Source organism: Acomys russatus, chromosome 17 (genome assembly GCF_903995435.1).
Source record: "Acomys russatus chromosome 17, mAcoRus1.1, whole genome shotgun sequence".
Lineage (NCBI taxonomy): Eukaryota > Metazoa > Chordata > Mammalia > Rodentia > Muridae > Acomys > Acomys russatus.
This window is the reverse complement of record NC_067153.1, coordinates 60,131,171-60,158,403: the sequence shown is the minus strand read 5'-3', so window position 1 is coordinate 60,158,403 and position 27,233 is coordinate 60,131,171. Positions and strand designations below refer to the sequence as shown.

General features: G+C 49.7%; 1 protein-coding gene across 2 annotated transcripts; it reads right to left on the bottom strand.

The window, feature by feature from the left end:
- Positions 1 to 1,164: 1,164 nt before the first annotated feature.
- Positions 1,165 to 27,233, bottom strand: Pfkm (phosphofructokinase, muscle). 2 transcript variants are annotated; one of them, XM_051160274.1, is made up of 23 exons: positions 27,070 to 27,233; positions 22,237 to 22,329; positions 15,650 to 15,723; positions 14,684 to 14,761; positions 12,553 to 12,742; positions 12,179 to 12,344; positions 11,284 to 11,328; positions 10,771 to 10,879; positions 10,568 to 10,663; positions 10,261 to 10,353; positions 9,782 to 9,907; positions 8,706 to 8,770; positions 8,160 to 8,223; positions 7,344 to 7,493; positions 6,932 to 7,002; positions 6,364 to 6,451; positions 6,125 to 6,277; positions 5,535 to 5,699; positions 4,541 to 4,602; positions 3,717 to 3,828; positions 2,092 to 2,191; positions 1,913 to 2,018; positions 1,165 to 1,691 (listed from the first exon to the last, which is right to left on the bottom strand). In XM_051160274.1, exons 2-23 carry the CDS (start codon positions 22,319 to 22,321, stop codon positions 1,547 to 1,549), a joined length of 2,343 nt encoding a protein of 780 aa, XP_051016231.1. In that variant the 5' UTR covers positions 22,322 to 22,329; positions 27,070 to 27,233; the 3' UTR covers positions 1,165 to 1,546. The 2 variants fall into 2 exon arrangements, with proteins under 2 accessions (XP_051016231.1, XP_051016229.1); XM_051160272.1 differs by lacking the exon at positions 27,070 to 27,233 and adding an exon at positions 27,021 to 27,044.

Sequence of the window (27,233 nt, the reverse complement as noted above, 5' to 3'; positions counted from 1 at the left end):
TTTTTAAAAAGATCAGTTTGACTCCCAGTTTAGTTAGACTCTAAAACCTAGGAGACATTAATCACTCAGACAGTGTCCTCATCTCTGAAGAACTGTCAGCACGCCCCTCATAAAGCTATTTTTGGGATTCAATGGTAACGTGTAGAATGCCTAACAGAGCACTTGGTGTTTTATGTTAATTTCTCTGGCCTTTAAACAATGCCAGCAAGCACTGGGCTGCCTTGACTTCCGACTCTGGCTATAGCCTGTTTAGAACGGCTGTGAAGCTGTTAAGTAGGACTACAGGCAGCCAGAGCCCTGCCGCAATGCTGTGAGTCTCCTCCTGCGTCAGCAGGCAAGAAGTGAGCTCTGGACTGGGAGGAAGAGGCATGTGTGTGACTGAGAGTCACAGTTGGCTGTGTGGAGGCTAATCTTCAAATTAAAAATAGCACGCTCTCCTGTCAACCTGGGGTACGGTTTACAGGCTCATCCTGAGGCTCAGCTGCAGTGGACACTTCAGTGCTGTGGAACAGAAGACAGATTTTAGCTGAGTAAGATTCAACATCTTTCCAAACAGCCCACCAACACAGCCCAGAACTTGGTGTCTCTGTCATCCAGACTTCCAAGATAAACATGTCTTTCCCATGAAGGAAGTTTCAGATGGAGTCTGGCTTTCATCTAGAAAGGGCTGGAAAGAATGCTGAGCTCAGCAGAGATTGTGGGATGGCTAGAAAAAAGTGAACCTGGGTAATGGGTATATGACCAAGAAATAAACCATAATTTCATGCTCGGAGACAGGCTCACCATCTTGGCTGCAGAGCATGACAGAGAGACTAGTGGGGCATGGGGCTGAGGGCCAGTACCCTGCGTTCTGGGTGTACCAAGAGATGCTACACTGGTCACTGTATACACCAAGAGATGGCTAAAATACAAACAAAAAACCCCAACAAGCAGAAGTGCACGTGACAGTCACATGGGCTGTTCTCTCAGGAGTTCTGTCCAGGTGCAGACACAGGGCTGATACCATTACACCCCGCCTGTGGAGATAAGAGCAAGAGCAGCCGGATCGCCATGAGTTCGAGGCCAGCCTGGTCTACAAAGTTGAGTCCAGGACAGCCAAGGCTAACACAGAGAGACCCTATCTTGAAAAACCAAAAATAAATAAATAACAAGAGCAGCCCAAAGCACAGTGACCAGCTGGCATTTATTAGTGTAGTTAAACTTCCATCACTGTGGTAAAAGTAAAGGGAACTAAAACTCTTTGTTATCACAAAGAAATAAATAAAGCTTACTTTTAGGAGAACTCTGAGTAGCTGGCGTCTAGCGGTACACTAGAGAAGTCCAGCCCGGGTGACAGCTGAAGCTGGGGTACAAGGAGTGGTGAACTACCTAGGAGAGTCCCTCACTGCCCGTCCCCCAGCTCCTGGCCACAGCTGATCCTGGCTGCAGGTACACAGTACGAGGAAACCTAGAAGGGTAGAGGCTACAACACTGAGAAATCATGGGCTTAGATCGAGCAGGGCAGGAGCTGGCCATGATTGGATATTTCCCCTCACTCCAGAGAGGTCTAGACAGCAGCTTCACCAGACCGCTTCCTGGAAATGTGCTCCAGGTGGGCGTGGTCAGAGGTGTCCAAGTCAATCTCGTACTTGGCCAGGATTTTGAGGATTGGCCTCAGCTTCAGCCACCACTGTTCTTTGGGGATTCGGTGCCTACAGAGAAATTGAGTAATGGTGGTGTGATATCATTGTACCCCAGTGAACTTCTGCCAAAGGCTAATGGGAAGAAGTAGGTGAAAGGGGCTGGGCGAGGGCATGGACACCCACAGGTGTTACTACAAAGAGAAAAGCATTCGAGACAACGAACAGGCTACGGAAAGTAGGGCTTGACAGCTAGCAGCAGGGGAGAGCCATTCTAGAATGTAATGACTTACTCAAAATCTGTCTGGTCCTTTAGCTCAGTCACTGGCTGAAAGACCAGGGCCCTCTTACGCATCCCCAGAACGCAACCTGAGTCCGGAGTATTGGCAAAGATCCGCCCTGGAATAAAGGATGGTCAGTTAGTCTCTCCATTAGTCTCTGTGGAGGGGGCTCACCCTCCCACCCCACGTACCATTGCGGTAACTCTCTTTGATTTTCCCAGACATCCAATTCATAGCCTTAGCACCCATCTTAGTGGCAAAATTCCTGTCAAAGGGAGTTGGGCTTCCACCCTGAGGGGGGAAAATCAGAAAAATTAAAGGGAAAAATCCTAATCAAGTCCAGAGATCTAAATATACAGGAAGAATGGGTCCTGGATTTATAGGGCCATGAAAGTACACTTGGAGACAGTGAAGGGACCCAGGGGAGCTGGCTGTGCTCAAATGCAGAGGCAGTCAGTCAAGGGACTTGGTAATCACACAGCTCTCCTCACGTCACTACTGTCAGGCCTACTTTTCAGTGTGACAGCTGGGCAGTCACCATCGTCACTGATACCGAAATGTCCTCTGTAACACAACCTAGCTGCTCCAGGGAGAACCTCAGAATACTATGTCAGGTTTTCTATGAACTAAGAGAAAGCGGGTAGACAAGTGGGGAAAGGACATTGGATATATGTGCGCGCGCGCGCGTACACACACACACACACACACACACACACACACACACACACACACACACCTCCAAAACACTCCACCCCCACAGAGGCTGCGCCTTCCCTCAGCCTGAGATATTGGGAATTAGAGAAATGTTGGTGTTTAAGAGACATCAGCTGGGCCACCTGGGTCATAGTGCTACTCACAAATGAGGCCTTTCTCCTGAAGTCCGATTAGTGGAGATAGAAGCCAATACTAACAACTGCCTACACATGCTCATCACACTCAAGAAAGGAGAAGAGGTGGTGGGGAAAGCATCTTAACCAGGCCAACTCAGCTCTAATTCACATTTGGTAAGAGACCCTGAAAATGTTTTTCCCTCTGGACCCCATTTTCCTCATCACAATCACTGGTTCTCAACTAGAGATCCTCCAGGGGACAGGATGTTCAGAGATGTTTTATTAAAATTGAGGGCGAAGGTGGGGAGGTATGACTGCCTGGAATGCTGCTAAGCTCCTGCAATGCACAGAGCAGCCACCTAGCAGCAAAGAACTAAGCATGCCCCAATGGCAATGGTGCCAAGGCTGAGGAACTCTGCCCTAAGCAAAGAGGATGGTCTTATCTTTAGGGCCACGTGGTGGTTTGAATAAGAATGGCCCCCATAGGCTCATATATTTAAATGCTCCATCACCAGGGAGTGGCACTATTAGAAAGGATTAGAAGGATTAGAGGGTGTGGCCTTGTTGGAGGAAGTCTGTCACTGTGGGTGGGCTTTGAGTTTCAAAAGCCCGAGGAGCCACGCCTTGTGTCAAGTGTCATTTTCTATTTCATTCTAGGATGTAACACTCAGCTACCACTGTGGCACGTGGTACCACTCCTGCCATGTGTGCAGCCATGTTCCCTGCCATGGTGATAATGAACTAAGCCTCTGACACCACAAGCAAGCCACTCATTAAATCCTTTCATTTAGGAGACTTGCCTTGGTCATGCTGACTAAGTGACTAAGACGGGTTGTGTCTAAGACAAAGTTGTTTTGATGTTATGACCCAACTTTGTCCCATGGTGACAGTGAGGCCTCAGCTGACTGGAGAAAGCCAGTGGGAGCCTGTATTGCTGTTGGGGGCTCTGGGTAACTAGCAAAGGCGTGACTCAGGTGTCCCCCTACCTGCTGCATGTGGCCAAGCACATTTTTCCTGCTGTCGAAGATGCCTTTCCCCTCTTCAGAGTACAGGTTGAAAATGAAGTCAGTGGTGTAGTTTTCATTGCATTTCTCATTCCTGCCAGGGAAGCCAGAAGTCCCAGTCCATCCTTACCCCCACCAGGGGAGCCAGAAGCCCAGGTCCATCCTTACCCCCACCAGGGGAGCCAGAAGCCCAGGTCCATCCTTACCCCCACCAGGGGAGCCAGAAGCCCCGGTCCATCCTTACCCCCACCAGGAGAGCCAGAAGCCCCGGTCCATCCTTACCCCCACCAGGAGAGCCAGAAGCCCCGGTCCATCCTTACCCCCACCAGGAGAGCCAGAAGCCCCGGTCCATCCTTACCCCCACCAGGAGAGCCAGAAGCCCCGGTCCATCCTTACCCCCACCAGGAGAGCCAGAAGCCCCGGTCCATCCTTACCCCCACCAGGAGAGCCAGAAGCCCGGGTCCATCCTTACCCCCACCAGGAGAGCCAGAAGCCCCGGTCCATCCTTACCCCCACCAGGGGAGCCAGAAGCCCCGGTCCATCCTTACTCCCACTAGGGGAGCCAGAAGTCCAGGTCTATCCTAACCCCCACCAGGGGAGCCAGAAGCCTATGACTACAACTTCATCCCCGCCCTCCGCTTCCTTAGGTTGTTTTACCTCCTCCCAAGGTTAAGGGTTTAGGTTCCTCCCTTCCTGTCCCCTTCTATATCAGATTCCTCAGGTGTCCCCACCACAGGTCCATCTGTGGACCAGGGCCATACTGACTAGTTTCTTCTTAGCTTGGGAGCAAGCTGTTAGGAAGGTACCTTAACACCAAGCCTCTTTTCACAGTTGTTTTCATCTTCTGCACCAGGTGTTCAACATTCACCTGGAAGTGACACAGCGGATCCCAAGGTTAGCCGGGATTGGTCAGAGTGGACAAACATGCCTGTCCCTCCTCTATATCAAGCCTTTCCAGGAGGGGACAGGGCATGGGAGTGGAGTTGTTCACAAGCCTGGGCTTGAACTGGGGCTGTGTCCCTTAAGAAGTTTAGCACCAGTGAGACTTAGAAAGACCCAAACTGAGACAGGCAGATCTGAGAGGGAGCGGCAGAGAAGCCTGCATGATTGTCCTTTCAGCCTCCCGCTCTCCCCCCTCTCTGCCCAGGAGCTTCTGGCTCCCCTCCCCTCTGCTCTGAGAACTGACTGCTCAGCGTGTGGTTTTACACTTGAGCCATGGGCTGCTTGTACGCAAAGCAGTGATTCTGCTATTAGGGGTGTGCACCCTCATTTGAGCTTCGAGGTAGGCATGAAAACAAGAGCGCCACTCTGCTTGTGGCAGGGATTGGCTTGGATAATGAGCTAAGAGTTCCCTCGAGCTGCTGCTAAATCCCCACCCTGTAGCTTTCTTCTTTGCTGAACTCAAAACCAGAAAAATAGTGTTCATTGGATCCCCTCTGTGAGACACGAGATGAGTCCCGCCCAGAGGTGAAGGCATAGTTCCCTCAGAACTGGAATGGCACCAAGAGAAATCTGAGGAGAAGACGTAATAATCTGGGGAGAAGCATTTAAACTATGAGCTTTCTGAAGAGTTTTGACGGTTAAGCGCTTTAACCCTTTCCCACCTATAATATGGAAGCAATAGCTTTCCTGCCTGTGGTGAAATTAAAATACAACCTATACCCAAGGGCTTGGCGACACGCTACCTAACAAAGCGCAATCCCTAAATAGTACGTGTCATGTACGAGACTACTGGAGAATGACCGCAAGAAGCCCTTCTGGTCTTCGTGAGGCAGCTGGCAGGCTCTGGCGGCCATCTACCTGTAGATCTCGAATGGTGAAGGGCTCCTCAAAGATGTAGGCCGCATCAGCCCCAGCTGCTAGCCCTGCCATGGTGGCCAGGTAACCACAGTAGCCGCCCATCGTCTCAATGATGAACACGCGGCGCTTGGTGCCCGCAGCAGACTGCTTGATCCGGTCGCAAGTCTGTTAAAGACAACGGGCCGTGGAAAGATAGGGTCAGAGGTCTGTCTTCTTCTTCAGCTTTTACCATTAACTCAACTATAGAGCTATGTCCTTCTAGGCCAGTGAGACCCCTGGGCCTCACCAAGGTCCTGCATTTAAAGAGGGAACTACATTCTAGAACTTCTCTCCCGGGAAGAAGGCTGTTCCTGTCTTTAATGTTGTTCAGAATAGGGATATTAAACTGTATAACCTCAGAGGACAAACAAAACAAACACCAGGCCCTTTGATGATGATGGGTTATTTCTAGGTAGGAAGAAAGATTAGCCCAGGTGCCTGGGCTGGACCGAGAATTTCTCACACGCTGCTATAAAGAAAGAGGCTCACTTTCCATGACCGGGACAACAAATTAGCCTGACTGAATTGGGGGCTGGGGGTGGCAGGCTCACCGTGCAGATGGTATTCAGTGCGGTGTCAGCCCCAATGCTGAAGTCCGACCCGGGGACATTATTGGAGACAGTGGCAGGAATGACCACAAATGGGATGCAGAGCTCATCAAACTGCTTCCTGCCCTCCATCAGCTCCAAGCCCCCTGTGTAAGCCTGGAAAGAGGGCCACAGGGCAGGTGTGAGAAGAAAGGGGAGGCGGGGGGTGGAGGGGAGAGAAGAGGGAATGGCGGGGCACTCACCTCAAAGCCCCCAATGATGACGAGGCCCTGAATGTTAAATTTAGTTATGTTGGCACTGATCTGCTCGAAGTTCTTCTTGGGTAGAGTCCTAGTTGACCAGCGGCAGGGAGCAGGAAATTGAGGGTAAGACAGCAAGACGGAAGGAGAGAAAAGAATTAGAACATGAGTCGGTGGTGGTGGTGGTGGTGGTGGTGCACGCCTTTAATCCCAGCACTCGGGAGGCAGAGGCAGGCAGATCTACGGGTTCGAGGCCAGCCTGGTCTACAGAGTGAGTTCCAGGACAGCCAGGGCTACCTGTCCCCAAAACCGAAACAAACCACAATAAGAACGTGCTTCCTTTAATGTCTGGACCTGCAGCACCATCTGCCTCCCCCACCCCCGCAACACACACACACTCTCACACCATTCTAGGTACACAGTGGGTGTCTAAGTGGCCAGATCTGCTACATGAAGATGCTATGAGTTTGAAGAGTGGTACCCGTAGGACCTGACATAATGGATTGACGCCCACATTCAAAAGCATCTTGAAAGGGTAACTGCTTGGGGATGCTCCCACAGTGTCATTTACCTCTTAGTGCCAAGTTTGGAACCACCTTGACCAGTCCAGCCTCCAACATAGCTCCAGCCAGCTTCTTCAATCTGCAGGGGAAAGCCACACAGCTCTGCATCGTGGCCCGGGGGTGACAAAGGCCACCTCTTAAGCTCTGACCCTTCAGAGTTCCCCTAGGTTGGAAGATGCCCCAGGTGCTGGCTTCCACCCTTCTGACTCATTCAGGAACAGCAGACACCGTGCTGAGCTCCGGACAGAGAAATAAATGGACGTGATGTCTGGAAAGGTTTGTTCCATACGCCAAAATTAACTGTGCTTCCCGGAGAGAAGTCAGGGCGGCAAGGAGGTAGAGGCGATGGACTGGTCACCCCTATGCTGCCCTTCCATGGCCCCATACTGCACGTGCGTCCACTCCTCTGTGCGTCCGTACCTGACCTTTGGCCAGCCCCTCAAAGCCATCGTGCACGACCAGTACTCGGTTGCCCTGGATGAGCGCGATCCTCACGGTAGAGCGAACTGCAGCGTTCATGCCTGCAGCTGGCGCCCCCACATTCATCACAGCCACTGTGTGCAACCCGCCCTGTTCAGGAGGAAGCCCGGAGAAAAGGAAGGGAGAGACACCCCCAGAGGGGAGATCACCAAGAGAGGCAGAACGCTGAGCCCCTGGGGATGTGTGTGACAAGACACTCCCCCAGGGAATGCTAGCACAGGGCCCGGGGGTCTACCCTACAGAACCAAAGCTCTTTACCACAAAGTGATACACAAGCCAGCGTCATCATCAAATAACAGACAACAGGCCTTGAGGAACGTTTCCCAAAGTGTGGTCCTGGAGCTACTTGCATCCCATTTGACCTGAGCAGTTTATTAGATGGGGATAGGGGCCCAGGAATCTGCATACTTCATAAGCATCCCAGGTAATTCTAATCAATAGTAAACACTGAGAACCGCTCTGTCAAGGGAACGGGTGCTGAGGCAGATCTCCGGGTGACTACACCCACAGGATCAAAGCCCTCTCTCCTGTTTCTCCATGCGCTCCTGCCAAACCTCAACTGGGTGTGAGTCTCGGGCTCTCTACACAGGACAAAGTAAAAGCCTGGAACTGGTATCTGGGGTGGCTCACAAAAAGCCATCGTGCAGGGTCAGGGTCCCAGCACTGAGGAAGACTGGGGACAAAGACACGGCTAAGGCGGTGTGGACTGTGGGCAGCGCTTCATAAAGAGAAATGGGAAGGGTAGATGGCCAGTACCTTAGAGACAGGGGGTCTGACGTGAGCTAGAAGCTTGTACACCTCCCAGTTGTTCATGAAGCTCCTATCAAAGTACAAAGAGAACAGAGTGTCGCCAGGCCGCTCCTCATGGCGCGCAGCTACAGGAATCTACCTGGGTCACAATGGATTTCCACAGGGTAAACCCCTGAGGAGCTAACCAGCAGAGGAGGGACTACGCAGGGCCTTGCGGGGGGAGGGGAGGGCATTCATTTGCCAAACACCCCTGAGTGTGTATATCCCAGGTGCTGGGCTCGGCATATGAGGCAGTGCCTTGCTTAGCAACACCGAGCACCTAGCTGAGGTCACCTCTAGAAGTAAGGGACTAGAATAAAAGGCTTTTTCCGAGCAGAGTGCCCCTGGACCAACTGAGTGTCTCGGGCACCTCACAACTGATTTCCTTGGGAAAGAAATCGTCACAGACAATAATCAGAAATGGTAGCTGATGTCTGGGGCCTAGAGTGATGCGGGCTTCTGCCTTCACTCTGGCATTTGCTATTGTTAGCCAGTGCCTGGTGGCTTTCTCACCGGCCTCTCAGCTTCATGGCTTCATCAAATCTCTTCTCATCCATAGCCTTGGTCACGTCTTTGGTCTAAGGGAGGAACACAGCGAGAGTCACAATTCCCAGGCATAGTTCTCCAATGACGGGATCCCGCTCCTTCCCCACGTCCCCAGGCTATCCAGAAACATCTTGCTTTTTAACCTGTTCTGAGTAACAGGCAGCAGAAAGGGGACTAGATTAGAATTCTGAGGCAGTGAAGGAGTGCCCACAGGGTGTGGAGCTTCTTCCCCGATACACTCGGGTCCCCACCCGGCCTTGGGACTACCAAGGAAATGAAAGGTCCCTGCCACATGCTGCTCAGTGGCTGACTCTACTCAGGGTCTTGGCTCCTGCTCTTTGTGGATGAAGTCTCAAGCACGGCTGCAGGTTACTGGGCTTCTCGAGTGTCAGAGAGACACAGGCCCCAAAATAAGGGAAACTCAGGCTGCCCCACCATCAGGACCACTGCCCTAGTTGTGGTACCAAAGGATTGGCTATCCTAGAGCAGAGACACTAACATCTTCCAGATGCTGTGTCAGACGCATCACCGCTTTCCTCCAGCCTGCATCACCCTGGAGGTAAGTGGTGGTTGCCTGATGTTGATTTAGAGACACGTTTGAAGTAGATGTCACTTAAAGATAAGAGGTAACTGGCCGGCTACCAGTCAATTCTAAGTATTTCCCAAGTCGTAGGATCTCATTCACACTTTGCTACATAACTGTGTGAAAAGGATGGAGGCTGGTGCTTACAGAATATTAGAGACTGTGTGGCCCTTCCACCTTCCTTAGAAATACTTTGCAGGTAGGGAACTGATGCTGAGCGGAGGGCATGGCTCTTGGACTGAGAGGGACAGCAGCCTGTGGTGCTCTTTCCCTGTATGTCTCTTTGTTTGTTTGGGTTTTTTGTTTGTTTGTTTTGTTTTTGTTTCCCTTTTTTATTTAGTTAATTTATTCCAATTACATCTCAATTGTTTTCTCCTGTATGTCTTTTACTGTACCGTCCTGCCTTTGCCTTTTTCCCCTCCTGGGACCACAGACATTGCTCCAGTGGGCCAGTACTCACCACCTGCACACACTCCATGAGAGGTAGGCGCACAGCCTGGTTACCAGAGAGGCTCACCACACAGGCTGGGGTGTCTGGGGTCCCCTCCAAAAGTGCCATCACTGCTTCCACACCCATCCTGCTGCCCTGCAGGAGTCATGGAACAAAGGATTGGTTCAGACTTCCCTCTTTGGCTTGGCTAAGAGCCAGGATGCTCAGGACTCTTTCCGAATCCTAGGGCTGGGTTCCATATTGACAGGTTGTGCCCAGGTACCTGCATTACCTCCCTACTCAGACCCCAACTAAGGCTTGATGGCTCTCTGCCCTCTTGTCACCAGACCTCTAAGATTTGTACTCGGTTCCAGAGAAGCTTGTCCATGTCATGTTGTGGCCTAGAAGCTGCTAGGGCACAGCCCGACTAGTGACATGAGCCCAGCAGAAGTAGGACAGCAAGACTGGGGGCTTGCAAGGCATGGGAACCTCAGGGCCCTGTGACTTACCAGGATCCGGTCAAAGGCCGATGGTGTCCCGCCCCGCTGTACATGTCCTAGGACAGTGACCCTCGTGTCATATCCAAGACGCTTTACCACTAGCTAAAAGGACCAAGAAAAGGAAGCACAAGGTCAAAGGCAGCAGGAAATAAGCAGAGGCTTACTTAAGGTAACTACAACGACAGTGTTTCATCTTGTGGTGGCTCCTAGTGGGAGAAAGGCAAGGCAGAAGGACCACGAGGAGATGCAGGGTCATGACTCAGAAGCCACCAAGGGGACAGCCAAGGGTGCTGGGGGAATACGGCGTCACACTAACGTTCTTGATGTCCTCTGAGGTGATTGGTTTCCCATTCTTGTCGATTGCACCCTCGGCAACAATGATGATGTTGAGGCGAGAACCACGGGTCCTTGTCTGGTCAAGAGCAAGAGAGAGAAAGTGGTTAGTGGAATTAAACAGATGTGGCAGAAAATTGAATTGCCCATGGAATAGGGTGAGGGGTTTTGTTCAGGTGCCAGTACCTCGCTGAGCCGACGACAAAGGTGTTCCTCCCAATCATCATCTGGCGGACACTCGGGGATGAAAACCCAATCAGCCCCACAGGACAGAGAGGTGACAAGGGCCAGGTATCTGGGACGAGAGCCAGAAGTACAGACTAGGAACCTTATATTCCACAAACAGCCTGTCACGCCCAGCAAGACCTCCTAGTCCCCGTGGTTGATGAAAGATACAGGGGCCCTGCATTTCATTCCTGAGACGGGTGAGCACTAGGCTTGTTGACGAGGCGCTCTCCTTGGAGATCGCCACCACAGGCTTCCCAGCTCAGAGACTGTCCATCATTTCACGTGGATGTGAGCGTGTGTCCGTATGTGCATATGAGTAGCTAAGGGAGATGGTGCAGACACAGGAGAGGGTTGCATCTTCTAGCATGACTTGCAGACCCTACTGCCCCAGAGACCATACCAGACTCTCTGGGAAGAGGAAAGGGCCGTCTCTAGGTCAGTGGGCCACAGGGGACAGGGCGGCGAGCGTACCCGCAGTGGCGTCCCATCACTTCTAACACGAAGGTCCTCTGGTGGCTGCAAGAGAAAGATGGGACTTACAGCCTGCATGTTCCTGTGGCCAGGACCAAGACCACACCATCCACACCCAGGTCCCCTGGCCTCAGGGAGATGTGCTTATGTTGCTAGCCATCCAGTAGGTTTCTGGAAAAACTATGACGACACGGGAGAAGTAGTTTAGCTTCCTAGGGTGGTAAGAAGACTCCACTGCAGAAAAGGGCGAGTCCTCAAAGCAGAGAGAAATAGGTAAGACATGGACACAGAACGAGGTGAACCTGCAAGATTACCCGGGTAAATTGGCAGCCTATTGCCTTCCCGTTTGCTCCACTGACCCTCTGCCCCATCTCTTTACTTCTGAGCAACAGTGCTATGGCATCCACACAGCTAGAGAGGGGGTCATCACAGACCCTGAGCTCCCCACATCTGCTTTAGTCTGGACCACAACCACATAAGACACCAGTTCTCAACCTGTGGGTCATGACCCCTTTGGGGGTCACATACCAGACATCCTACACATCAGATATTTATTCACAATTCACAACAGTAGCAAAATTACAGTTATGATGTAGCAACAAAATAATCTTGTGGTTGGAGGTCACCACAACATGAGGACTGTATTAAAGTGTTGCAGCATTGGGGAGGCTGAGAGCCGATGACGTAAGAGGTCACACGTATTTAAGACCCCAGAGCATCATGCCTGAGAAGCAGGCACAGACGGACTGGAGAGCGGCAAAAGGCATCTTCAGTGCTCCAGGGTGAGTTTTAAAAAAGCCATCACAGTGGCTCTAAATCAAATTTTTTCATTCTCACCGGCTCTTGTCTGGCCTCGAGTCTGCTCTTCTACTGCCTCCCTGCTAGGTACCCTTACCTCTGAGCAGTGGTGGTGATGGCGTCGACGATCTCTACAATCCGGTGCAGGGCAGAGTCGGTACCAATGGTCATATCAGTACCACAGAAGTCATTGTCAATGGAGCCAACCAGGCCCACAATGTTCAGGAAGCTGGACTTTGTAGCCTCCTCGGCCGTGATCTTTCCTGTGAGGGGAGCAAACCAGAGCCAGCAGGTGAGGAATCGTCCACATGTACAGAGCAGATTACTAGAGAGGCTGTGAGCGATGGTAGGAAGGACGGCAAAGGTGGCTCCTTTGTGCGTGGAAAACGTTTTTCTCCGATGGGAGCTAAGAGTGCGTGTCGTGTTGTACACGCTGTTGCCTGAAAAGCGATACTGAGGAAACTGTCTCACCCTCTTTCTGGAGGTCGCTCAGCAAGTCACTCCACTCTGACCGGAAAGTGTCAGCCCCAGTGAGGCTGCCATCGCCTCCGATGACACACAGATTGGTGATCCCCCGCTTCACCAGGTTGTGGGCGGCTCGGAGTCGGCCTTCTCTCTCCCGGAAGTCCTTGCATCGGGCACTTCCGATCACCGTGCCTCCCTTTATGGGGGAGGTAGAAGGCAGGTCTTCAGATGGCACAGCCAAATTTGGGCTCAACATGCCAAGATGTCCCCATTCCAACCAGTGACAGACCCGTGTAATCATGCCACTCCCTGAAGTTCCCTGACATCCCTAAGTCACTCGTCCCTTATAGAGGAAAAGAGAATGACGCTGGATGTCACAGTGTCACCCCCATATTCTGTTACCTATCCTAGGAGATCACTAAGATCAACTTTTTAATTTATGATTTTGCCATCAAAGTAATCATATTCAAAAGAATTTGTGTAAACGTTAGTTTCTATTCTAGAATTATCACCCTGACTCCATCCAGTCTTTGGATTTTCCTTAGTGTCTGGTACTAGTAGATTATACCCGAACTACTTTAAGGATACTTGGCAGTATCTCTTCCTCTCTAACTCAATTCTACCTAAGATTATCCAGACACTGTCAACTTGTTCCCCTTAGTTCCTTGGGATCTATGGTGTTAGTGGCAGGAGCCACAACACTCATTTATTCATGGGGGAAGTGGGAGGAAGTTCTGTGTGTAGAAAGTCTTGATTTCCCAGGGATTTAGAGATCTCCCAAGAGGTAAGTATATTTAAGGGTTTTCATAAGCAATAGGTGCTCCTGGGCATTCATGACTCTAGGGGAGGAAGAACCAGTGGATCTCTGTGAGTTCAAGACCAGCCTGGTCTACAAAGCAAATTCAGGACAGCCAAGGATACACAGAGAAACCCTGTCTTAAAAAACCAAAACCAAAACCAAAACCAAAACAAAACAAAACAAAGCAGCTTCCTGTTGGAGGTTGATCTGGTCTGCCCAAATGAGCCGACTCATATACCCAAATTGTTTGTAACCTTGCCTAAGAACTTATTCCTGTTTGGTCAATCAAAAGCCATCACACCTGGGCAGGGCAATGGGACAGGCCTGGCTAAGATTCAAGGGCTTTGGGGGACAGAGACTGGAAGAGGAGAGGAGGAAGGAGGAAGGCTGGCGCCATGAGTTAGGTGGAGGAAGAAGCACATGGCCGCCATGAATGGAGATTTGTTCCAGATGACACTAATTAACAAGAATTTGGGATATGGATGGGAGGTAGTTCACTAAAAATTATTAGAATCAGATGGCATGGGATTGGGGCCCAGTATAGGATACCTGCTCCAATATGGGAGGTAGCTTAGGGGATTAATATCTTCCCTGCAGCACGTTAACTAAGGCTATTTTAAAATATAACAGGTCTCTGTGTTTCATTGATTGCTATAAGGTTGGAAAATACCACCGTAATACTAATGATAGGGCTGAAAACAAACATTCACTAGGCACTACTTACAACGTAATCACAACAGCTTCCCTTGGCATTTTTAGGGGATTTAGGTAGAAAATGGGACACAGATATAGTTTGTAAACTCCTCACTAGGTCAGCAGGTGGTTACAGTTCTCAGCTAGCCCGGAGTGGACAGGTCTCAGAAGGACACTTGAACCGCACGGAGTAATCACAGAGGCCTGTAGATAGCAAGAATCAACTTCCCCGGGACTCTGAGACCCTGTAAGGCTGTCTCCATTCCCTCTCCCTTAAATAGCCTGGCTTCAGGCTGTCATGACTCGTCACGTGAGGACTGGCTGGGTTTAAGTCCGCTTCTGGTTTCAGGCCTCTAAGGTTATGCTCAGAGCCAGACTCACCCCGTGACCCCCGAGTAGGACTTGCTTATGATGTGCTGGTTGCAAAAGTCTTGCTGTGACCTTTCTATAAAGGGCAAGCCACTCCGGACCCAGCTTCCTACCCGCTTCCCCACTGTGAGAAGCCAGGAGGATGTTTTCAAATGCAAAGAGCAAAGGGCAAACATGAACCCTTCTGCTGTCACCAAGACCTTTTCACACTGGGATGCCAGAGCAGGATGAGGCAAGGACAGCACAGGCACAGGACACGAGTTCCCTGGAACGTACCAGCTGGAGCATCATGGAAACGCTCTCCCAGGTGGCCTCCCTGATGTGCTCGCCACCATCCACCAGGCCTTGGTAACCCTAAGGGGAGCAGGGGGAGTCATTAAGCCAAGACCAAGACAGCTTCCCCAGAAAGGGGTTCAAGTCACACCCTCCCAGTAGTGGCCCCTGAGTGCTGACTAACTGGAATAATCTAGTTAAGGAATCAATCCAAGGAAGGATGTGTCAACTTTTTCCCCCGTTCTTTTCTTTGGAGACAGGGTCTCTCTGTGTAGCTCTGGCTGGCCTAGAACTCACTATGTAGAGCAGATTGACCTCTGACCCACAGAGATCCGCCTGCCTCCGCATCCAGAGTCCTGGGATAAAAGGAGTGCGCCATCATGCCTGGCTCTCTCTCACTCTTGGAATATCAAAATGCCCTTCCATTTTAATGTCTTTTGTTCCTCCCCCCCCCCCCCCATCTTATTTCCTCCAAGATGTTTCCCAGGAGACCTAGGAGACAGCTGGTTTTGATCATCTGAGAGAAAAGGAGGCTGGGAATACTGGAGGAAGAGAAGAAACAGGACTTATAAAACTGCCAAACTTGACAGAAGGGCAAACAGACTGTACAGAAAAGAGTGGGCACAGCCTGAGAGGAACTGGGAAAAGCAGCCAAGGAGGAGCTGGGACCTCAGAAAGCTGGGAAAATTCAGAAACACAGTGAGACTCTGCCTGCATGGGTCTCCCAACTGAGTTATACTAAACTTGCTAGAAAGGCCTCCCATGTCAGGTCTTTTGGTTTGAGTTTCCTCTTTTACATTCAACAGGCAGTGCAAGAACTCAGCTTGCAGAAATCTGGGTCCCAGCATTCAGGTTAAAGTCAAAGGTGGGAAGGAACGACTCAGTGAGACAGAGAGCCGAGAAGAAGAAAACACAGCAGTGCCGCGAGGAGGCAAAGAAGAGAAGGTGGGAAGAGGGCGGGAGGCAAACCTCATGGACAAAGAAGACGCGGGCGCCCGTGAAGATGCCAACTCGAACCACGGCCCTGACGGCAGCATTCATACCTGCAAGGAGGGGAGGAGAAAATCGGGAGGTTACTCGGCAGCCCTGCAGTCCATGCCAGTGACGGCTGCTTAAGGCCTGGAGCTGGGCCTCTGGCCTGGGCTTGCTCTGACACCAGAATACTCCTCTCACTCCAGTTCTGGTCTCCCCAGTTTCAGTCACTGCAGCCAATGCTAGTGGAGCTCCAGACCCGCACCCACTCCCCCTCCGGCCCGCAGACCCGCACCCACTCCCCCTCCAGCCCGCAGACCCGCACCCACTCCCCCTCCGGCCCACACCTTTTCTGGGCCTTCTGAGGATAACAACGGTGGTAAAGCAAGCACTTTCTCAAATGTGTTTTGAGAGTTAGATACTGCTAAGAGTTGATCAAATATTGTCTCTTTAACCCCTCCTACAATCTGGAGTTTCCACTGTTTGGAAGATTTCAAAATGGAAGCTCAAAGCGGCCAAGGTCGTAAGGCCAATAGCCCCACCAAGTTCAACTGTGACTCCAGGCCCTCAGTGCCCACGTTAGCACCCTGCCTGCTCTTCCACGCCCACTAGCCTCCATGGCTTCACTACGTTCCCTTGCTTTCTGCACTCGAGTAGAGACATCCAGCTTTTGGGTGCTGTTTGTGGGGAGACATGACTTTCCTATGGCTAAGTGGTCTAATGGAACACATTTTGTTTCTAAGTATGTCTATTATAGATGGTGGATTCATCAGGGGACACACACACAGAGCTACCATTTGAGTCACCTACATCCCTATGCGTGCCACACGGCTATGACTCTCTAGCTCCCTCAGTGCCAGGAAGTATCGTGACAGTGTGGAGAGAGAATCAGTGAGGTGTGTGCTTCCCAGTGTCCTACTCTGTAATGTCACCAGGGCTCATGGGGACGTTCACTCATCTCAGAGACAAGTCGGCTGCCGTATCCCAGCACTCAGAAGGCAGAGGCAGGCGGATCTCTGAGTTCGAGGCCAACCTGGTCTACAGAGTGAGTTCCAGGACAGCCAGGGCTACACAGAGAGACCCTATCTTAAACCAAACCAAACCAAACCAAACCAAACAAACTGTCTTAGCCAGCCTTTTTCTATTTTTGTTTAAAACCTAAAATGTGTCATATGATTCTCAAATCTCGCCTGGTAAAAGATCATACGCCAGTGAACACCAGGGCAGCTGTTACTGTTGGGAACGTTACTGTTAGGAACTGTGCGGTACAACTGAAAACCAGCACAAACTAACGAGCAATCAGGGCCACTTAGAATCAGTAAGAACAGGCTTTCCCGGTCTTTCTTTTCCTCTCCTCTGACCTCCTCTCTTGCAGGCCAACACAGTATCTATTATGTAGTTATTAGCTCCAAATCAGAGTGCAGGTCCATTCAGCCACTGAACAAAGATGAGCAGGGCTCCCGTCATCTTCTACACAGTGCTAAGTGCTGCGGATGCAACAGTGAACAGTACAATCTGGGGCTGTCTCAAGACATGAAATGACAGCGTGGTAAGTTGATCCCTGAGGAAAGGTATGTAAAAGCACAGTGTGCACGGAGTGGTCCAGAAATGCAGCACTTGTCCTGAAACCTACATCACAGTTTTCTGTTCTTTTTGTCAGGTAGATAGCTGAGGAGGACTGTTCTGGGGGGGGGGGGGGACTGCAGTGGTGGGAGCCAAGAAATAATTTTAGGTAACTCAATATAATAAAAGTAAATAGAGTGTGATGAGAAACAATGCGTCAGACAGGGAGGTGCCGTATGCCATATGAAGAAGTCTGGCTTTTATCTTGTAGGTCTGGGTTTGACTGGGGGGTCCATGGATGTGTGCTCAGTTTCAGCAATTCCACCTGTTATATATAGCACGTATAGGAAACTATATTAAAGTTTTATGGCCATAGCATTTCTTCTGGGAGAAGATCCACAACTTTCCTGATTTTTAAAGGTTTTTTTTTTTTTTTTTTTTTAAACCTCTCTCATACATGAAAATAGTTGCAGATAATCAAGACTCTCTAAGAATTTCAAGAGTTGGGGGACATGGTAAGATCTGCACTGCAGCTTGGAAGGGCTCTGTCAACAGGGTGACAGGCAGCTGGGTAGAGGGGTCACTGGGATTAGGAGGCCTCTGCCGTCCTAGATAAGACACGAGGGGGCCTCATGGGTCAGGGGCATGTGGGAGAAAGGAGATACTGGACAGGAGCCACTCAGGGAACACAGGGCATGGAGATTAGATGTTACACCGTGAACAAAGAGCTGGGACTGCAGGGCTAGGCAAAGGGTCAGCTAAAGAGCCATTGGCTGAGAGACGCTTGCTTTGGTTTGGGAAGAGAGGGGTGGGGGCGCTATGTTCACATTAGGATGTGCTGAAATGCAAGCACTGTGGGACATCCAGGCCAACTCGGAGGAGAAAATGTGTATGATTAGAAACTCAAAGGACAAGGGACTGAGCTCTGAGAAGTGACCATGGTTGCTAGTAAACAGTAGCAAGAGAGATACAAGAAGAAACAGGGCTTAGCAAGGACTTGGGAGCCAAAAGAATCATTTTGAAGCCAGGTGTAGTGGCGCACGCCTTTAATCCCAGCACTCGGGAGGCAGAGGCAGACAGATCTCTCAGTTCAAAGCCGGCCTGGTCAACAAAGGGAGTCCAGGACAGCCAGGGCTGTTACACAGAGAAACAAACAAAACAAAACCAAAAAGAACCATTTTGAAATGTAGGAGAAGTTCCAGATGCATCTAAGATAAGGAAGGTCGGGTTTGTCAGCACAGGTCCCTGTGAGCACAGCTGACTCTCAAAGTCGCTTAGGCAAGTCTAAGTGCAGATACGGAGTCAGGATGATTCAGGACAACAGTAAACATCTGCACAGGAGGAGCTGGCGCAGAGGCTTGAGGAACTCCAGTGTGTGTGAGGGGACCGTGGGAGACAGGGCAGAGCGCTCGAGGCTTCAGGACAGAGGACTAAAGCCAGCTAGTACAACCACCGCAGACCTGAAACTGCAGCTTATTTTCCAGCCTGCAGTACAGCCAATGGGACTCTCTACTGAATCTGCTGCTCTGCACTATTCAGAAGTAATAAGAAGTTTTGCCTGAAATGTACAGGGAGGAGCTCAGTAAAGGCGGGAGAGGCATAACTAAAGAGAGACAAATGCTCTCTAAAAGGTCTCCCCGGTAAAGCAAGCAATCAATCGTTGGTAGGCAGGGAATGCTCAACCTCGTTTCCCAAGCAGCGCAACCCTGCCGGTGTCCAGCGGCCACCTCTCCAGCCTCTAAACTGACTGTTTTCTAATAGGTTTAGGATCCCCTTTGTTCTCCTGTGCTCAACCCTAGATGCCCCAAAACACCTTTCTTTGGTCTCTCCTCCCCAACCTCACTGCTAGTCTGGCCCTAAGCCGCTCCTGGCCAGACTTTTCTTGGCTGTTCCATGTTTCCCTAAATAACCCTCTATGAGCAGCTGCATGACTTATTAGAAGCAAGATGAAGGATAAGATTACAGGGAGCATGCGAGAGAGATTCTGGGGACAACCAGGCTATACGCTCACAGTCTGAAGCAGCCAATGGCCTCTGAGGAGAGGAGCTGAGTCACATGTACGTAGCTCCACAAGACTAGGCAGAAAACGGAAGCTAATAAAACAAAAAACAAAAAACCCACTCTACTGATGATGACCTTGCATTTCTGATCCTTTTGCCTCTACTCCCCGCGCCCAGTTCTGTACTCCTTTAAAAATAGGATATGCACGCATTTGAAGCTATGGCCTGGAGACAGAGGGGTAGAGCAGACGGCCGAGCTGCTCTCCAGGGCAGGAAATGTCTGTGTCAGGAGGTTCAGTGAGATATGGATTAGTGGGGCTGGGGCCTTTCCCATTAGAAAACCAGTATGATTTAGTATTCATTCCATCCAGCCCAACATTCCAGAATCCCTGACTTTTGAGCTCAAGACGTCTAATTCCTGGCCATATTTCTGCTTCAAGAGATTGGCTTTGCAGAGCTCAAGGAGTGTGGGCTTTGTGGAGGTCAGTTTTGCTCTGCCATGATGCCTGGGGGCCCTTGGGAAAGCAGTGTTCCCATGCTGCCCTCCTGGGAGGCCCAGCCCGCTGTCTGGGGAAGCCACCTCTGTACTGAGAGTCCTCCTTCAGCTGGGGCCCCCCAGCAGCACATCAGCTTCTGCTCTGCTTCCTCGTCACCTTAGGATTTCATTTGCTGCCTCTCTTGATCTGTACTGCCATGCACCTAGCTACTATGTGGATTCACAGATGACATTTAATGTAACTATCACACAGTCCCAGAGGCCTTGGCTCTCCTTCCCTGTCTCCTCTTTTATTCTTCCCTCCCCTCTCTCTCCTTTCTCTTCTCTCCATCTTCCCTGTCCCCCTGCCCTGCGCCATCTCTTCTTTCCAGAGAAAGCTCTTTTCTTTCATTCTTGTCATATGGTCTCATAGCTTTCTTTCCCTAACCTGACCATCTAGGTATAACAGGGTACAGGATCAGCACTAAAAGACCACAGTACTGGCCAGAGTTCTACCAATGGAGAAGAAGCAATCGTAGTTGTGTTAGAAGCATCTCCAGGTACCAAAAGGGCTCTGTATTCCTCAACTGACCACTCAGCCTCTGTGCCTTGGCCTCCTCATGCAGTTTCTTCACCATTAATTCTGACTTGTTATACACATATAATTATAGTCAATAAATATGTTAAAATTTAAAGTCTGTTATTTATTTATTGGGTTTTTTGTTTTGTTTTGTTTTTTGTTTGTTTGGTTTTTTTTTTTTTTTTTTTTTGAGACAGGGTTTTTCTGTGTAGGCTTGGCTGTCCTGGACTCTCTTTATAGACCAGGCTGGCTTCGAACTCATAGCGATCTGCCTGCCTCTGCCTCCCAAGTGCTGGGATTAAAGGCGTGCGCCACCACTGCCCGGCATATTGTTTATTATTTATTTACTTATTTTCTTTCTTTCTTATTTATTTATTATCTTTCGAGACAGGGTTTCTCTGTGTAGCCTTGGCCGTCCTGGACTCGCTTTGTAGACCAGGCTGCCCTTGAACTCACAGCGATCCGCCTGCCTCTGCCTCCTGAGTGCTGGGATTAAAGGTGTGCGCCACCATGCCTGGCTTTGAAGTCTGGTTGTTAAATATGCTAATAGAAAATGCCATGGCATAGGGTTTGGGGAAATAACTCAGTCAGCGAGGAGCTCAAAGTCCAGCACCCATGTCAAGCAGGGCACAGTAGCAAACATCTGTAAGCTCAGTGCTGAAAGTGTGAACACAGGTAGGTCCCCGGAGACGCTGGCCAGCGTGAACTAGCCAGGTGGGATGCTTATGTAATCAGTGAACTCGGCTTCTGTGAGAGACCCTGCCTCTAACCAAGTAACTAACTAAGGTGGAGAGACACTGAGGAAGACATCCAACATCCAACATTGACCTATAGCTTACACACACACACACACACACACACACACACACACACACACACACACACACACACCTACCATGAGAACAAATGCTCTCTTTTTCACTGATGCGTCCTGAGCACCTGCCATTCTGTTTGATCACAGCAGGAATTTTTTATTTATGAACAATCCACTAACTGCACTGTGGCCAAATGCTCTTCCAACTACTATACGTGAGTGAAAGGATCAGGGTTTTCGCTGTTTGTTTTTGAGCATTTGTCTTACCAAGTGTTTTCCCAATTGCTCTCACCAGGACTTACCCATTTGTCGCATAAGCAAACGCAGCATGGCTAATGCACACTGGCTTACTTTATTCACGTGCCTGAGTAAGACCCCCAGTGATACACGTGCCCGCTCTCAAGGGAAGCCAGCTTCTTTGCAACAAAGATGTGGACAACGTGAGTGCTTAGTGCAAGGTCTGCGAAGCCTAGGGCCAGAAGCACCAGGTGGAACCTTCCATTTCTTCTCTCACCTTTGTCTCCGTGCCCTGTCGACCCTTCAGAAAGACCCTTCTCTACTGCACGCCACCACCATGAGCATAAGAAGACACAAGCGCACGTGTTCTCTCTGCCCATCTCTCCCACGTTTTTTCCCATATACTTTACTTCTTTGGCTTCTTAGACTCTGCTCAGAGAAAGGTTTCTCTGGCTCCTGCCTCTCGGGCCCACTGGGTCTGCAGTGATTAGCTGATACTGTTCCCATTGGGGCAGAAGGCAGGGAAGGGGGTGACAGCACCACCTGTGAGTGCCGAGCTCCCCGGGGTGAACACCTGAGGATCCAGCTGGCTTGCCCAATACCAACCACAAGGCTCTTCCCTTTCCCCCTATCCCTCAAGTTAGTGAAATGAATCCATCTATTGCTTTCTCAATACTCATCTCAAATGCTCCCCAATGCTGCTCAAGGACCAATGGCAACTACTTCCAGAGGAACTCGACAGAAGTGCTATGAACGTTCACGGAAACCATAGCAGAGCAAACGATATCTAAATACACCCAGAGGCTCATGGCAGAAACTTCTAGGAAAACTCAGGATTCAGCTCTAGTCTACAGGTTGAGGGAGTCGAGAAACTCAGGGGTCCCAGCAACCACATTTCTGTCCTCTTTTACTTACCTTGGGCATCTCCACCAGAGGTTAGCACGGCGATGGCCTTGCCGATCCCCAGGGTTTTGGCTGCATGATGCTCCTCATGGGTCATGATCCACTCTAGAATTCAAGGCAACGGTGAGTTAGGATGCACTGGATCAATGTGCCACTTGCTCAAGAAACGTCTGTCTGAGACTGGCTAGCCACCCAGTCAGACTCTCCCACTAAAGCCGGGCTGTGCAACCGCAGAGCTTTGGAGGTCTTCCAAAGGAGAGCCACACCCTCTGAGAGACAAGCTAACATGTCAGAGTAATCCAGACCAGGGCTGCATAAGTCCTGGCTTATCCTTCCCTGTCCCCTCCCACCCCACTGGAACCTGTCAGGCTAAGGTCAAGAGGAAAGGGCACTTGACTTGAAAGAAATGAGAAGGCAAGGGGGAAATCTGAGCGCATCTTGGGATCCTCCCTTTTAATGAAGGGAGGAGGTGCTGCAGAGGGCATAAATCAGGGGAGGCTTGAGGTCCAGGCAGAACCGGCAACGAAGAAGTGAGCACTTAGGCACAGGTTGGCTAAGAGTGGAGTTGAATGATGCAGAACTGAGTAAGCAAGGCTGGGTTACAGGGAGCAAAGACTGGAGTCTGAGGCTATGCAGGCACACTAGGGCCAGACAAACTAATGCTGTCAATCTAAGGAACTGTCAGGGTCTTTCCACAGTGCTGCCCACTCTGCTCAGGCTTTCAGATTTCTGAGTAGCTGCTGAATTCTTCGTCTTAGGCCTTGTCTCTCACATTATAAATGGAACCACAACAAAATTTCTGCCACACAGGCACACAGACACATACCTTGTATTATGAGAAGAGTTTAATAGCTTAAATATATTATAATTATAACACCCATATGATAATATATCGTTATATATTATATATATGGAAATATAACACACAAGACCTACTTTTATATTCTTTTTTAAACATCTTTTATTTAAGATTTTATTTATTTATTTATTTATTTATTTATTTATTTATTTATGAGTGCTCTATCTGCATGTACACCGCATGTCAGAAGAAGGCATCAGATTCCAGTATAGATGGTTGTGAGCCACCACGTGGTTGCTGGGAATTGAACTCAGGACCTCTGGAAGAACAGAGAGTGTGCTTATCTGCTGAGCCATCTCTCCAGCCCCTACTTTTATATTCTTAAAATGCCAATAGGTTCATCACTCCCTGTTACACAGGCTAAAACCTGTTACTTTAAAATGTATCTCACCTGCCTCTCAGAGTCAAAACTGCCACTAAACCCTAATATCCTTCCTTTTTCTCCTCCCTCCCCATCCCCTCTCTTCTATCCTTGCTGCCTCCTTCTACCTGAGTTGTTGCGGCAGGAGCAGAGCTGGTCTCCCTTCAACCCAGTAGCTTGCACTGCCCTTCTTTGCCTTACTAGAAAGGCAAAGAAAACTTCGTGGAAAGGCTGCAGGCCCCCAAGGCTTTTGTAGAGGGGACTCGTGCAGAGGGACAGCAACTTTATAGGAAGGTTGTGTCTAGCATCTGGGAAAATCAGGGTAGCTGCTTATAACAACTAAACCACATAAACATACAAACCTTTGGTGCCAATAAAATACATATGGTGAGATAAACATGAAAAAGACACATACAGCTAGGGACAAAGACTAATGAACATACTACAAAACAGCATTGACAGGTCGAGTCTATTCTTCCTGATTCCAACATTCACAGCCCTTACGATTGAGTCCCTTGCCTACTGCTTCAGCCTTCTCACTACCCCACTACCCATGGAGCCTCCGATCTGCTGCCATCTGAGCATTCCTTTCCTCCGCCCCACTTTGGTGTCTGTGAGCCTAATGATGCTCTGCTCAGTCTAATCTGTCTCTTTCTATCTATCCACCCACCCATCAACCATCCACCTATCCAACTGTCCACCCCTCCAACCATCCATCCACCCAACCGTCCATCCATCCATCCATCCAACCATCCATCCATCCATCCATCCAACCATCCATCCATTCATCCAATCATCCATCCATTCACCCACCCATCCACCCACCCATTCATCCGTCAATTGTCCATCCATCCAACCATCCATCCATCCATCCACCCAACTCCATCCATCCAACCATCTATCTATCCAACCATCTACCCATCTATCCATCCACCCACCCATCCAACCATTCATCCACTATCCAATCACCCACCTATCCACCCATCCATCCGCCCATCCATCCACCCAACCATCCATCCATCCATCCACCTAACCAACCAACCATACATACATACTCACTTCATCATTTGAAGCCACACATCCTCACCCTTAGTAACTTATTAAATTAAGCTATTAAATCTAGTTATCAAATGTCCAGAAAGCCTTCTTTTTGAATCTCCTGCAAGTCACATATTGTTTGGAAGTAATCATTCATTAAGCATTTAAATACAACTTTAGTGACATTTTAGTTGCTTCTTACACACTACTAGGAGGGCTGGACTAGATCAAAGGCCAGCAAACTACAGCAGGGCACATCCAGACTATCTCACTTATTTCCATGGCAGCAGACTATGAAGGGTCCTTACATTTTAAATGGTTGCAAAAATATTTTATGACATTAAAAAATCATCCAAATTCAAGTTCTTGTATAGCTGCGCATGGTGGTGCTTGCCTGTAGTTCCAGCTATTCCAGAGTCTGAAGCAAGATAAGTAACTGATAGAATTCAAGAGTTCAGGACCAACCTGGCAACATACCACAACCCTGTCTCTGGGATGGAAAAAAGAAAAACAAAAGGCAGTGTCCATGCCAGCCATCCTTATTCATGCCCTCGCTGTGTTCTAACACTGGGGCAGGGACTCCAGCCAAGCCCTGCTGGCGTGCAAAGCCTAAAATACCTTGCCCTTTCAGTAAAGCTTCCTGACCACAGGGCTACATTGTTGTGAATGCACTTTCTCCAGGGCAGGGACTGTGCTTATTTTTAAAACTACTTCCAGTGCTGGAGAGATGGCTCAGCGGTCCAGGGCACTGGCTGTTCTTCCTGAGGACGTGAGTTCAATTCCCAGCACCCACATGGCAGCTCTCAGCTGTCTGTGACTGTCTCCACTGGAAACCCTCTTTTAGTTTCCATAAGCATGAGGCACACATGTACAAACATACACAATGAGAGCTAAAAAACGAAGGCCAATCCCAACCCCAGCCATTGGAGTTTGCACACTGGGAAGGTCAGTAACACTGGCTAAGAAGCCTCGGTGAGCAGGCACAGCACAGATGTACAGGAAGCAGGCTTGGGAATGCAGACAGCTCCATAGTCGACTCCTAAAGACACACCCAGGGCTGGGAAGATAGCACAGGCGTACAGTATCTGCAAGACCCTGGGTTGGATATATCTTAGGTTTAAAAGGTGTGGTGGCACACGCCTTTAATCCCAGCACTGGGGAGGCAAAGGCAGGTGGATCTCTATGAGTTCAAGGCCAGCCCGGTCTGCAAATCGAGTCCAGGGCAGCCAAAGCTACTCAGAGAAACTCTGTCTCGAAAAACCAAAAAAAAAAAAAAAAAAAAAAAGGGAAGAAAGAAAAGAAGGAAAGGAGGGAAGGAACAGGAAATGGAATCAGTCTAGAGCGCCATCAACAGATTAATGGGTAATAGTAATGGGGCACATAATGGAATTTTACTCAGCTGTAAAGAAAAACTAAATTATTATTTTTTTAGGAAAATGGATGGATCTGCAAAGTACACTATTAAGTGAGGTGACAAACTCAGACAAAAATTGCATGTTCTCTCTCTCTCTAATAAAGTTCAACCCTGTAAAGTATACCTGTATATCCATGAGTGAGAATAAATGTAAGTAAAGCCAAAACGTTAGAAAGGAGATGGAGAGTGCAAACATAGGTGATGGGTGGTGGGGGTTGGGGGGTAGGGTAAGCAAGGTACATGAAAGAGGAAAAGAGACCAAGGGGGGCAAAGAGAGATCACGGGTGGTAGAAGAGTTAAGGGGAAAGGATAATCTACTAACACACATTCTGTTCTAAAATGTCACGTGATATCTATTAGCTTGTATACTAACTTTAAATTAAAAAAAAACCAGACAGACATATACATATACTTTTATACGTATACCTAGAATGTCAACAGCTCAGTTTCTGCTGTTCTTGAGAAAGACTACATGGGTGGATAAAGTAGGAACCCAAAATTTTGGGGAAAAAAAGAACCAGACATCTGCCTATGCTGCTCTTTTTTCCCTTGAGTTTTCTTGGAGTTTATCAGCGGATTGGGATGCTCATCACCTGTAGAAGCCCCTAGATATTTCAATGTCGTAGTTTCAGTGGGGGAGAGAGTTCACCCTACCAAGGTTAGGACCTGTAAACAGCAGCTTGTGTTCTCCTGAATCTGTACGTCAAGAGGCACAGGGCACAAAAAAATGCACGCAATTCGCACATCCACATCCTTTCTAGACCCACAGTAATACGCATATGGACACAGTCACAGATGCTGAATATAAATATACAAAATCATATCTGTATGAGCACGCAGGAGGCAGGAACGCAGCCTAGCAGCATCACGGGTGCACCAATTTTGAACTGGATGTGTGCCAGGGGAAGGGTAAGGCAGCCAAACGCAAGGCAGCCCAGCACCCCAGGCCCTGCATCTGGGACCAGAGCGAGCAAGTACAGGAAGGTTAACCGAGGGGCTCTGCTGCTTCTCGCGTGCCCAGCACCCATCCCCCTCTCGCCAGCGATTTCGGATGCCTTGTCACGTCTGGCCCTCTGTTCCTTTCTATCCTCCCCACCGCCTGCTCCCGGTACGTCCGCTCCCACCTCACTCTTGGCTTCGCCCCTCGCTCTCCACCCAAGGCCTCCCTCTTGCCTTGTAGTTTTAGTTCTCCTCCACCGCCGCTTTCTTGCAGATTGTCCTTGGGGAAAGGGGGAGGGGAGCTCGGTGAACACTGGGAGGAGCCAGGTGGAGGCAGCCTTGGGAGGAGGGGAGGTTTCCAAACCTCTACTGGCCAAAGCTGGCAAGGAGGCTCCGCC